At 41.3% G+C, this 14,365-nt stretch overlaps 1 protein-coding gene across 1 annotated transcript in view; it reads right to left on the reverse strand.

Annotated features, from left to right (window-relative positions):
• The window catches only part of SH2D4B (SH2 domain containing 4B), a 69,723-nt gene that overhangs the window by 29,465 nt on the left and 25,893 nt on the right, over positions 1–14,365 (reverse strand). Inside the window, exon 4 of the mRNA XM_087933876.1 lies at positions 10,489–10,636. Coding sequence (XP_087790002.1) covers positions 10,489–10,636 — 148 coding nt within the window. The remainder of the gene's footprint in view (positions 1–10,488; positions 10,637–14,365) is intronic.

Below are 14,365 nucleotides of genomic sequence, written 5' to 3' on the forward strand. Positions count from 1 at the left end.
TGGAGCTGAGGCCACTCCAAATGGAGCTAAAGAGTCAGTCTCAAGGGACAAAGGCCAACGATTTTGAATTTGTTCAAAAATAGCTAATTTCGAGCTCTATTGCAAAGACCTCCCCACAGAGTTGATGGTTTATAATCTGGGATTGTAAAGGGAAGTTAATCGATGAGAGCACCAATTGCAACATAAAGTAAAAATGCTTTACAGAATCTCTTTCTCTTCCTTCCTTCCTTCTTTCCTTTCTTCTTCCTTCCTTCCTTCCTTCCTTCCTTCCTTCCTTCCTTCCTTCCTTCCTTCCTTCCTTCCTTCCTTTCTTTCTTTCTTTCTTTCTTTCTTTCTTTCTTTCTTTCTTTCTTTCTTTCTTTCTTTCTTTCTTTCTTTCTTTCTTTCTTTCTTTCTTTGAACTATATCTTTTCTTTTATAAACTCAGATCTCTTCTTTCAGGATGGATCACCTTTATTCCAGATCTTTCTGCAAGCAGTGTGGATGATGCCCACACCATAATATCTGAGGAGGAATTGTGAGTTCAAATGTTTTTCTCGGCAGAAGAACTATTACTCATCCTATGCCTATGGAGATTCTCCTTCCTCCAGGTCATGGTTGTCCCGAAGGTGTTTTTTCAAGAGGCAACTGGACTTTCTGGTTTTTCCTTGGAGATGTTTCACTTCTCATCTAAGATTCTCGTCAAGAGAGGTGAAGAAACTTCTTGGATGAAAAGTGAAATGTCTTCAAAGAAATACCAGAAAGTCCAGTTGCCTCTTGAAAAATGGACCTTTGAGACACTCATCCTAAACTTCTCCAAATTTCCAGAAATTAAAAATTAGATAAACTCTTTCTCCTTCATTTTTGGCTCTTCATGTCCAAAATGAAGCACTGCATTTAAAAAGCGCATAAACATTTTATTGCTCTAATTCCATTTAACAGCAAATTTTATGAACTGTATTGATGTGATATCCAACTGCAATTTTTAAAATAAAGACATCAATGAATTCCTGCTCTTGGGGCTGAATTTGAGAAAAATGGCATCATTTGGGATAGATTAGAAGATGTTCATATGTTATGGTTCCGTTTACTGTTTTGCAGAGCTGCAAGTCACAGGGAAACATATCATAAAGAGGTCCTTTAAAATGCATTTCCTTTTTTTATCATTTCCTCCAGCTGCTTGCTTGTTAATAGTCCTTGGTCTGTAGCTAATTGGGGATGAGTTGCACTTGCAACAAATAATTTGGATTCAAACTGTATTTTGCTGCAAATATTGCATCATATGATTGTCTTCAGACATAAAAAAAAAAACTGAATCTTGAGAAAATATGAGATTGCCAATGAAAACTTAAGTAGATCATGGCTGAGAGATCAAAGCAACTTACCTGGGTGTCTTCTCTAATTCTTCTTTGGCCCGCTTTGAGAAGTGGATTGGATGGAGAAGAACTGACTGGATCAAAAGTACCCAATGAGTTCCATTCAGATATGAGTCTCGTAAGCAGATTATAAACCCTCTTCTCCTTTCCTTCGCTTTCTTCTCCTTCTCCCCTCCCTCTCTCTCTTCCCCTCCCTCTCCCGCTCTCATACATATACTTTCATGTGAACATTTCCAGTGAGCAAAAAGGAGATTCCAGATGAAGGAGGAATGTTTCCAGCTGCAGCGCATTTCTGTACTCCATAGAAATGTTGGAGATTCAACAGTGACACTGTTCATTGATCTCATGGGAAGCAAAGACACATAGATAGGAAGTAGAATAGGAGTAAGGAGTAACCAGAGTTATCAAAAGTCAATCTAATCCTGTGTAGCTGCAGGAGAAGAAATGGCAGAACCTGGGATGGAGTGAAAAGGTGAATCAGCTTAGAAACAACTATGTAGCCACAAGTGAACTTCAAGTCCAGTCCTCCTGGAATATCATTCACTCTTATCTAACTCTAACCAGATGCTGACTGTTAGGAATTTTCTTGAATTTTCCTTCAGTAGCCATCATCACCATCTTCCTCATCCTCATCTCCTAACTTCATTTTTTTTTTTTTAGTTCAAGATGAGTAGGATTCCCAACCTCCCAATTTCTCACAAAACCTTATGAGGTAATCTGGCTTCAAAGACATAGTCTTTCAGTCCAGCACCTGAATTAATACACCATAGTATCTATTTAAGGACTGACTGTAATTAAGAGGTGAGCTGGCTTTAATTTTACACACACACACACACACAGAGAGAGAGAGAGAGAGAGAGAGAGAGAGAGAGAGAGAGAGAGAGATTATTTTGGCCTTCCATGTTCAGAATACATTGCCTAAATGCAAACCTCGGCCTTTTGTGATCCCAGCATCAGTATCACCTCACTGATAAGTAAGGTGGAATTAAAAGTATCAGCAGCATTGAGGAGATGCATCCTTAGCTATGGAAGCTCACTAGAAAACTTTGAGCTAATTATCTTAAACAGAATAAGAGAGATGGAAGGGACCCTGGAGATCTTTTAGTCCAATCTCCTGCTCACGCATTACTCACTCCATCCCAGACAAATGGCCGTCCAATCTCTTCTTTGAAAACCTCCAGTGATGGAGCATCCACAACTTCTGAAGGGAAGCCCTTCCACTGATTAATTGTTCTCACTTGTCAAGGAAATTTCCTTGGTTGGTTTTCCATCCATTTTCTACTTGCCTCACATGAGAGAAGGAGAAGACACTAAGCATGTGACTTTGAACTCCTGGGGGGGGAAGGTTGCGGCAGCAGAAAGAACTTTTGAAAACAAGAATATAAGGATGATGAGAATTTTATTTCTGTTTGTCTGCATAATTGTTTAGAAGAAACAAATTGGTTGTGGTGGAACAGCAGTAGTGATATTTATGAAGTTATAAACAGTCCAGGGAGAAGAGTAAACCTTTTCTCCTTTCCCAAACCTTCTGGTTTCATTCACTTTTTTAAAAAAGGGGTTTAGAATAATTCATGGAAGGCAGCTTTTTCCGTGGTTATTAGTTGTGACAGCTAAATTGAATTTTCGCGTATCAAAGCAGAATGCAATTCTACTGTAGTTTAGATCCTAAGTCAAGCAAGAAGAAAAAGGCCACCAGAGTCATCACACCTGCTTGGAGAAAGCCAAGGTATCTGACTGAGCCCCTGTCCAAGTAATGGACCAGATAGATCTTATTTTGACCTGGTTGATGGAGTTCTGGGATGGAAATTTGGAAGAGAGCCACTTTCTGCTTTTTAAAAAGTTGCTTTAAAAAAAAAAAGAATAGAGGATTAAAGGGTTTATCTCAATTACCTAGAAGCAATGTTATTACTTGTTTGGCTCAGCAAAAAAAAAGAACCACAGTAGTGAATTAAGCGGAACACCGAAATTAGTAACGCTTCGCCTATTGACTTGGCAGTCGGTAGCACTGGGACAAGATGAATCCTCATTCATTTAGAAATTCTATCCACTAACTAAATTAGTTGCACCATCAATATCCCTGCAATGTTCACTCCCCACAGCAGCTGCACTCAGTCCAACACCACCCCTTCTGACCCATGGCAGTGCTGAGCAAAGCAGCTTACTTGAAAGCTAAAAGACCTGATGGGACTAGCTCAGCCCCTCATAAGTAAATTAGGCTTCTACTGACAGCACAGAGTAGCAAATTAAGGCCCACACTGACATCTCTGCATCTTCTTGACTGCCAGGGCTGGCTGAGAAAAAGCCAGGTTAGCACTGCTGTAGAATCAAGGGGGGAGAGGAGGGATATAGGAAGAATCAGTCATGATCTCTTGGGTTGTGTGAAGGCATAAACCTGGGTCAGACATAGCCCAAAGATGCTAACTAAAGTAGGTGTGGGCAAGAATTATGCCAAAAGCATGATACTCTTCATCAATCTGGATAACCTCTCTTGAAAACCCTTCATCAACCTGGATTCCATCTTGTGGGTATTCTTCATCAACCTGGATTCCATCTTGTGGATATTCTTCATCAACCTGGATTCCATCTTGTGGGTATTCTTCATCAACCTGGATTCCATCTTGTGGGTATTCTTCATCAACCTGGATTCCATCTTGTGGGTATTCTTCATCAACCTGGATTCCATCTTGTGGATATTCTTCATCAACCTGGATTCCAGCTTTTGGACACTCTTCATCAACCTGAATAGCCTTTATCAACAACAAGATTGCATCTTTTGGGTATCCTTCATCAACCTAGAAATCTTTTCCTGGACACTCTCAATCAACCTGATACTCTTCATCAACCTGGAAACTTCCTCCTGGATACTCCATCACCATGGATGCACACTGCTGGATACCTATTATCAATCTGCAGCTCTCCAAAAGTGGTGCAATAGGGATGATGGCAGTTGGAGTCCAACATCTCTTGTAGGCATCCAATTAGGGAACCCCACCCTGACTGATTCAATAAGTATATTTTTATATGAATCAGATAAAAGTATTGCTTGGATTTCTCAAAGTCTTTAAAAACTGTAACAACTTTTTTTCTCTCTTTTCTTTAGACTCTTTTTGATAGACAGATGGATAAATAGATGAGATAGACAGATGATAGATGATAGATAGATAGATAGATAGATAGATAGATAGATAGATAGATAGATGATAGTTATACACAGATATATATTTCTAAAGAGCCAAAGGGTTTAAGACAACTTTCTTCATGCTGGAGGATTTGTTTAAAACAGCCAAAGATGAGAAATAGGTTCTTTGGTACCTGGGAGAAAAGAATTGAAGTGTTGGAAAGTTGGATTGCATATTCCAGAATTGAACAACTGGATGTGTGCATATAAAAACAGACCTGGGTCAACTGTGTGCCTTGGGACTCAAATGCTGGTTCACAGGGATCATACCTTCTGCTTCAATTGCAAAATAAGCCAGGCTTTATTTTCTAATTTTGCATACAATTTCCACTCTCTTAATCATGAAAGTTAATTATTCAGGATTTTTTTAATATTAGGAATGTGAGAGGTCAGGTACAACCAGGGTTAATGGGAATATCATTTATCCCATGCAAATTTAATTCAGGGTAAAATGACTGGGTTTCATATCAAACACAAGTCATAGCCTTTCAGATAATTAGCATATAAGAATAAATTCCTAGATATGGGCTCATCTGTGTGACTCGGGGACTTATTTTCTTTGCTTTTTCCCTATTTTTGTTCTGTCACCTGTCTGCATGGAGGTTTTTTTAGATAAAACAAATCTGCTTAAAACTCAAGGGATTGTTATCAACACAAAGATATGAGAGAGAGAGAGAAAGATCAATGCATAGTTAGATTAGACTAGATAGATGATAGATGGATGGATGGATGGATGGATGGATGGATGGATGGAAGGAAGGAAGATAGATGAGAAAAAGAGATGGATGGATAGATATGGATGGATGGATATATACATGATAGATAGATAGATAGATAGATAGATAGATAGATAGATAGATAGATAGATAGATAGACTGATAGATAATAGATGAGAAATAGATGAGAGAGAGATGGATAGATATATATGTATTATGGATGGATAGATGGATGGATGGATATATAGATGATGATTGATACATAGATAGTTTAGATTACATAGATAGATAGATTAGATAGGATAGGATAGGATAGGATAGGATAGGATAGGATAGGATAGACAGACAGACAGACAGACAGACAGATGATAGCAGGGGTGGGATTCTACCAGTTTGCACCTATTCACTAGAACCGGTTGTTAACATTCTAAGCAGTTCAGAGAACCAGTTGTTAGACTGGCCTAATCCTATAAGGAAGGTAGGAAGGAAACATTCTGGTGTTGCTTACAGAAACTGCCTCTCTGTTAATCCTTATTACAATTCTTGGCAGGACTAGACTTCCTGTCTCTGGAACTTCTCTGGAGTTTTTTTCCCTTCCTTTGCTGGTACTTTGCTTGTGTGGAGTGACCATTCTAAGTTACAATGGCACTGAAAAAAGTGACTTATAACCGTTTTTCACACTTATAACTGTTGCAGTATCCCCACAGTCATGAGAGGCCAGGCAAGGAGATGTGTGCCTCAATGTGAGTGATATTGAGTTGGTCACACCGAACCAATAACATGACCAAGCCATGCTCACCAACTAAGCCACACCCACAGAACTGGTTGTTAAAAAATTTGAATCTCACCCCTGGATGATAGATAGATGATAGACAGACAGACAGACAGACAGGTAGGTAGGTAGGAAGGTAGGCAGACAGACAAACAGACAGACAAACAGACATACAGGTGGATGGGTGGAAGGATAGACAGGCAGGTAGATGAGACACACACAGAGAGACAGTGTAGATAAATAGATAAGAGAAAGAATAAAATAAATATAAGTAGTTCACATTATTTTTTGCAGTTGAAACGTTTGTGTGAACACTTTCCAGTAATATAAACTGGCATATTATGAAAAATGAATCTTGCTCTCAGACTTCCTCAACATGACAATTTTCTATTTCTCTGTTTTCAAATGAAGTCATAAAATCCAGCAGCTATGAAGGAACTTGTTCTGGTTTGTCCACAGCTTTCAGAAGTATAAAAGTGTAAATCCACATTAAAATTGGAATTTGACATTTTTCTTCCACCCCAGGATACAAAACTAGTCAAATTCATAATAAAGAGCTGCAATCATTTTTCTCTCTCTCTCTCTCTCTCTCTCTCTTGAGTTCTAATCAAAAAAAAAGAACTGACCTCTTCCCTGGTCCAACACCTCAAAGCCAAAGGACATGAGATTGACTTTAAAAATACCAGAACTATCGCCAAAACCGAACACTTCAACAACAGAATAATCAGAGAAGCCATAGAGATAGAAAAATGCTCACACAGCATGAATAAACGAGATGACACCTCCTGCCTACCAGCCATTTGGAAACCCATCCTCATGAACAGACGAGTACCTTACATGAAGAATGACACCAGACCCACACCCACGAGGGCCACACAAGATGCTACCACCACACTTCCACGTAGAAAGCAGACTCACACCCACACAGAAGATGAGACACAACCACGGACCAGAAGCCATACCACAGCTGCATCACTACCTGCTTCAAACCCTTCCGACCCATACATGAAGCAAACTGATGCACACCATGAAGATGTGGCACAACCACGAACGTGAAGCCAAACAACAGGATCACAGCTCACCAGCTCAAATCCCCTGGCAACTAAGACTAGCCTGAGCACAACCAAGCCCCCACCTGAACAGAAAACACCCCCAGCCAATCAGAACACAGCCAAAACCCCAAACAATGAGAACACACCCCCATCCAATCAGAACACAGCCAAGCCCCCACCCAATCAAGTCACACCCCCACTAGCAGTTAAAAGGAAGAAGCAGCTGCAAGCTCACATTACTCCGAGAAGCACAAAGTCGAAGGCACAAGCCTGAAGATGATGAATGAGACTTCATTGAAATGTTGCCTAGATACTTCCAATTTTACGTGGGAGAAAATGCAAATAACCAAAGATACACACACACACACACACACACACACACAGTGGATAAATTTAGCTTAAACAGCTCTTTAAAATACATGTTTAAAACCACAAATCCTGAACGCCCCAAAATTCTAGCTATGTCACAGAAAATGAGAGATAATTTTCATATCCTTGATCTAAATTGGTCTTTTACCCAAGCCTTGTACCCTTCAGAGATGTCAGACTAAATTTCCTGTCATCCAAAGGAAGCATCAGCCTGAATTCAGATGTATCTCTAGATCATCCATTCGCAGAGAACTCTGCTATTGGATGAAACACGAAGCAGAAACGAGAGGAAGAGAGCCACGAAATTAGAAGATACAACTCAACTGCCGCCTTTTTATCGAGAGTGCAGGTTCTCCTCTTATAGACCCCTGATCATTTGTTACTCCTCTCAGGTTCTGGGGAAGGGGTGCGCCTTCTCACTTTGTTACACCGTGTTCTGGATCACCAGCCCCAACCCTTTGAAGCTCCAGGGACTGGTTCTGTGGAGAAAGGTTTTTCCATGGCCCGGAGGAGTGTGTGGCTACATGTGCTGCCTTCATCCCACAGAGAGGGCTTTGCTTGTTTCTGCAGACTGGTTTCTGGCATGTCTGATACCGGTCCATGGACTAGGAGGGTTGGGAACCCCTATTCTAGGAGAAATAGCCTTTTCTGATTTCACTGGTCATTGGGAATAGCAATAGCACTTATATACCACTTCACAGTGCTTTCCAGACCTCTTAAGCAATTTGCAGAGTCAGCCTCTGGCCCCCAACAATCTGGGTCCTCATTTTACCCACCTTGGAAGGATGGAAGGCTGAGTCAACCTTGAGCCTGGTGAGAATCGAACTGCCAAATTGCAGTCAGCCAGCAGTCAGTGGAAGTACTCTGCAGTTATGCATTATAACTACTGCAACACCATAGCGGAAGGAAGGAAGGAAGGAAGGAAGGAAGGAAGGAAGGAAGGAAGGAAGGAAGGAAGGAAGGAAGGAAGGAAGGAAGGAAACGAAACCTGAAAGGGGAGGAGGGAGGAAGGAAGGAAGATAAGGAAAGAAGATAAGGAAGGAACAGCAATAGTAGTTAGACTTATATACAGTGCTTTTACAATCCTCTCTAAGCAGTTTACAGAGTCAGCCTCTTTCCCCCAACAATCTGGCTCTCCTCATTTGACCCACCTTGGAAGGACGGAAGGCTGGGTCAACCTTGAGCCTAGTGGGATTCAATCTGCCAAATTTGCAGACAGCCGGCAGTCGGTAAAAGTAGCCTGCAATTCCCTCTCCTTCTCTCTCTTCTTCCCTCTCCCCTCTCTCCTTCCCTCTCCTTCCCTCTCCTCCCCTTTCCTCTTCTCCACTTCCCTCTCCTTCCCTTTCTTCTACTATTCTCCTCCCACCTACTTCCCTCTCTCCTTTCCCTTCTCTCCTTCCCTCTTCTGACTCCTTCTTTCTTCTCTTCCCTCGACCTTTCTCCCCTCCTCTCCTCCACACCACTCCCTTTCCCTCTCTCCTTTCATCTCTCCATTTCTCTTTCTTTCCATCTTTTTCTTTTCATCGTTGTATATAAGAAGAGGGAAGTGGAGGGGAGGGGAGGAGAGGAGAAGGAAGGAGAGGGAAAGAGATGAAAAGAGATAGACTGTCAATGTAAAATTGAAAATATGATGTATGGTAAAGGAAAATGACTAATAAAAAGATTTTTTAAAGAAGTAGCCTGCAATACTGCACTCTAACCACTGTGCCACCATGGTTCATGCACTCTCTGAGGAAGAAGTGGATGTATCTGGATGTACATATATACATCTACAGCTAAAAGCTATAGACAGCAGTTCTGTAGCTTCTACAGTAGATGCGGTGGATAAAAATGTTCATGTACTGTAGGTGATGACCAGGCTGAGCCTGAGGAAGGGGTCAAGTGCATCATCAGTCTCGAATCCCTTCATGTCCACAAGAGATCCAAGTCCAGCCCACCTTGAATTCTGTTGACTCCTATCTACCACCAATTTGCTTTGACCGTTAGTAATTCAGATTCTTGTAGAGAGTGTTGGCATGCAATAACCCTGTATTCAATTGAACTGCCCTGATTCCTGATTTCCTGCACATGACAGTTCATGAACCAATGGTCAAAAGAGCTTCACAATGTTATTTGCTTTTATTTTATTTATTTCCCACCGTTATTATTTTTTTGCCAATAACTCAAGGTGGCAAACGTACCCAACATTCTTTTCTCCTCCTATTTTCACTACAACCACCACCCTGTGATGTGGGTTGGGCTGAAAGAAAGGGACTGGCCTGAAGACACCCAGCTGACTTTCATGCCTAAGGCAGGACTAGAACTCGTGATCTTCTGATGATTGACCCAAAGTCACCAACCCAGTTTTCAGGCTTAAAGCAAGACTTGAATTCACCATCTCTTGCCTTTTTAGTCCACTAGACCAAGGGTCTCCAACCTTGACAACTTTAAGACTTGTGGACTTCAACTCCCAGAATTTCTCAACCAGCTTTGCAGGCTGAGGAATTCTGGGAGTTGAAGTCCACAAGTCTTAAAGTTGCTAAGGTTGGAGACCTCTGCACTAGACCAACCTGGCTCTTACTGCTAGAAGTCTGATCTAAGGAGCCTCATTGCAAAATATGGAACCTTCATATTACGTTTACTTGGCTTACCATACATACAGTTAATTTTCTTGCTTAGTTTTCATAAATGATTTAAAAATCTATCCCCACCCCCTGCCTCTTATCCCCAGCTCATGACTGAGATAGACTTAAGTCATACGTAGCTGGTAAGGACTTTTGAATTGTGTTGATGCGCACGCACAATCACTGAACCGAATGTTATACCAGCAACTTCCCACCCCTGGAAAGGGTACAGAAAAGGTCATGCTGGCATTATTGTGTGCCTGCTCAAGGATGGAGACCAAACAAGTTGAAGAGCACGTCAACTCATTAAAGTGGAGAAAAGTCCTGAGACTTATGAGTTTTCCTTCAAGGAAGACTCAGTTCATACATCATGTAGGATTTGTTCAGGCTGCCTGAAGATCTTGGCCTAATTTGAAATCCTCCAAAGTTCCATGTTTACTCACGCTGTTCTTTCCATTCATGGTCTTCCTTCTCACTGCATTTGCTGCATTGGTGGGCCGCCTTGAGACTCATGTATAGCTCCTGAGCTCTGAGTTCCTCCTGCTTTCGAATCTGCTCTTCCCCTCTTTTCCTTTCTTCTTCTTCTTTTCTCTAAAAATAAAAGGAGAACATGAAATTTGAGGAGGGGGAGAGAAGCACATGAAGAAGTTTCCTGTCCCAGCTTGGGTGTTTAGGAAAGAAAGGCTCTTGATGCCATTCGCAGCTAATAGAATAGAATAGAATTCTTCACTGGCCAAGTGTGCTTGGACACACAAGGAATTTGTCTTGGTGCAAATGCTCTCAGTGTACATAAAAGAAAAGATACATTTGTCAAGAGTCAAGAATCATAAGGTACAACACTTAATAATAGTCAAAGGGTACAGGTGAAATTCAAAAAATTAGAATATCGTGAAAAAGTTCATTTATTTCAGTAATGCAACTTAAAAGGTGAACCTAATATATGAGATAGACTCATTACATGCAAAGCAAGATAGTTCAAACCGTGATTTGTCATAATTGAGATGATTGTGGCTTACAGCTCATGAAAACCCCAAATCCACAAGCTCAGAAAATTAGAATATTGTGAAAAGGTTCAATATTCTAGGTTCAAAGTGTCCCACTCTAATCAGCTAATTAAGCCATAACACCTGCAAAGGGTTCCTGAGCCTTTAAATGGTCTCTCAGTCTGGTTCAGTAGGAAGCACAATCATGGGAAAGACTGCTGACCTGACAGTTGTGCAGAAAACTATCACTGACATCCTCCATAAGGGGGAAAAGCCTCAAAAGGTAATTGCAAAAGAAGCTGGATGTTCCCAAAGTGCTGTATCAAAGCACATTAATAGAAAGTTATGTGGAAGGGAAAAGTGTGGAAAAAAAGGGTGCACAAGCAGCAATGATGATCGCACCCTGAGAGAATTGTCAGGAAAAGGCCATTCAAAAGTGTTGGGGACTTTCACAAAGAGTGGACTGAGGTTGGAGTCATTGCATCAAGAGCCACCACACACAGACGGATCCTGGACATGGGCTTCAAATGTCATATTCCTCTTATCAAGCCGCTCCTGACCAACAAACAATGTCAGAAGCATCTTACCTGGGCTAAAGAAAACAGAACTGGTCTGTTGCTCAGTGGTCCAAAGTCCTCTTTTCTGGTGAGAGCAACTTTTGCATCTCATTTGGCAACCAAGGACCCAGAGTCTGGAGGAAGAATGGAGTGGCACACACTGCAAGATGCTTGAAGTCCAGTGTGAAGTTTCCACACTCTGTGTTGATTTAGGGAGCCATGTCATCTGCTGGTGTTGGTCCACTGTGCTTCATTAAGTCCAGGGTCAACACATCCATCTACCAGGAGATTTTGGAGCACTTCATGCTTCCCTCCGCAGATGAGCTTTATGGAGATGCTGACTTCATTTTCCAACAGGACTTGGCATCTGTCCACACTGCCAAAAGCATCAAAACCTGGTTCAATGACCGTGGGATTACTGTGCTTGATTGGCCAGCAAACTCGCCTGACCTGAACCCCATAGAGGATCTATGGGGCATTGCCAAGAGAAAGATGAGAGACATGAGACCGAACAATGCAGAAGAGCTGAAGGCCACTATTGGAGCATCCTGGTCTTCCATAACACCTCAGCAGTGCCACAGGCTGATAGCTTCCATGCCATGCCGCATTGAGGCAGCAATTGCTGCAAAAGGGGCCCAAACCAAGTACTGAGTACATATGCATTCTTATACTTTTCAGAGGTCTGATATTGTTCTATGTACAATCCTTGTTTTATTGATTGCATGTAATATTCTAATCTTCTGAGATTGTGGATTTGGGGTTTTCATGAGCTGTAAGCCATAAATATTACAATTATGACAAATCATGGCTTGAACTATCTTGTTTTGCATGTAATGAGTCTATCTCATATATTAGGTTCACCGTTTAAGTTGGACTACTGAAATAAATGAACTTTTCAACAATATTCTATTTTTTTGAGTTTCACCTATACAATATGCAATCAAATCATACTAGGAAACAGTCAATATAAATCATAAGGATACAAGTGACAAAGTTACAGTCATATAGTCACAAGTGGGAGGGGATGAGCAACAAGGAGTGATGAGAAGATTAATAGAAATTGCAGTGCAAAATTTGTCATAGTCAGACAGTGTTAAGGGAATTATTTGTTTAGCACAGTGATGGTGTTTGGAAAAAACTGTCCATGTGTCGAGTTGTTCTGATGTGCAGTGCTCTATAGCATCATTTTGAGGGAAGGAGCTGAAACAGTTCATGTCCAGGATGTGGGGGGCCTGTAGATATTTTCATAGCCCTCTTTTTGATTCATGCAGTATACAGGTCCTCCATGGAAGGTAGGTTGGTAGTAATTGTTTTTTCTGCAGTCCTAATTATCCTCCGAATTCTGTGTCTGTCCTGTTGGGTTGCAGAACCAAACCAGACAGTTATAGAGGTGCAGATGACAGGCACAATAATTACCAAAGTAGGGAACATCATCTGTGCTTGGAATAGGGTTACTAACACTGATGATGTTCCCTACTCTAGTAAGGAAACATCTGCAAAAAAGCAACCAAGCTCAGAGAGCACCAGGGACCTCACAGTTGAATCCTGAGCTACAAATATTATCTTCTATTTATCTAGGCCAGAGGTGTCAAACTCACGTCATCACATGGCATCACATGATCTATTGGGACTTTCCCCCTCTTCATTAAACCAGACATGGGCATGGCCAGTATATGGTACATCCGGCCTGTGGCCCTGGAGTTTTACAGCCCTGATCTAGACTATCTTTGGTGGGTATAATATTAAGAATATACCTTAACTCTTTTCATGTTTTTCCCCATAATGTTCTCTAATAACCAGTTACCCAGAAGGCAACCAATGGACCTGGTGCAGATACAGAAGCTTCCCTGGAGACTGGGAAAATCACTTTGATCCATGAACTCTGTTTATGATAGCTTGCTTCATTGCACTTTGGCAAATATGTGTAGTGGGAGTAGGAAGTCTCTGAACATTTACTATCTTTCAGAAGGTTCTCCATGACCTTTAAGAGGCCAGCCAGGCTCCCGTGGCTTGATGGTTCAGAGGCCAACGCTATTTTTAAAGGAACGAGTAGTTAAGGAATATTGGCATTTCTTGTTTGCAAGAAGGAAAGAGTGCAGAAGTGTTCTTTCAAGTGTAAATAAAAAAGGACAGGTGTCCTGGGTTGCAGAAAGATAACGTGCTCAGAGACACTGGAGCAAACGACCTTCAAAATGCTTTTTGTCCATTGACATTTCAAACATGAGCGGTAGGAAGGGTAGCAATTTGCTAATTACAAACATTTATCATACGCAAGGGGATGCAACGTTGGGAAAGGGGTGCTTTGGCCAGAAATCAAGAGGCTTTGCCAAGTGTGTGAAAAATGGTATAAGGCTAACATTTCTTTAAGCTGCAGCAGGTTTGCTATCACTAAAAAAAGCCATAAGCCTTGCTATTTGTAGTAGCTGCGAAATTGGGAGATTTAAAAAAAAAAAATTATCCAGAGAGTTTGGTGCATAAAGACTGCCATGATTAATAGATCTCTGCAGTGTTTCTGTTTTTAAGGAAGGGTTTTCCTCCTCTCATTTTTTTTAAATACTCCAAGCTCTTTATTACTTTTTACCCCTGGAATTATAAATGGAGCCCCAGCTATGGTATGAAAGATAAACTCAGCCTGGAGAATTTTGGATGAAGATCTTCCTTGCGCTTGGAGAACAGCCCAGAAATCTGCCTTCCAAACATAACCTCCCACCTGCAGACAGCTGCAGAGCCCAGGAATGAGATCATTCTTGGTCAAGAGAGAGCGGCAAGCATCTTTATTC

This window comes from Pseudonaja textilis, chromosome 4 (genome assembly GCF_049901715.1).
Source record: "Pseudonaja textilis isolate UNSWEBS1 chromosome 4, rPseTex1.2, whole genome shotgun sequence".
In the NCBI taxonomy this organism is placed as follows: Eukaryota; Metazoa; Chordata; class Lepidosauria; order Squamata; family Elapidae; genus Pseudonaja; species Pseudonaja textilis.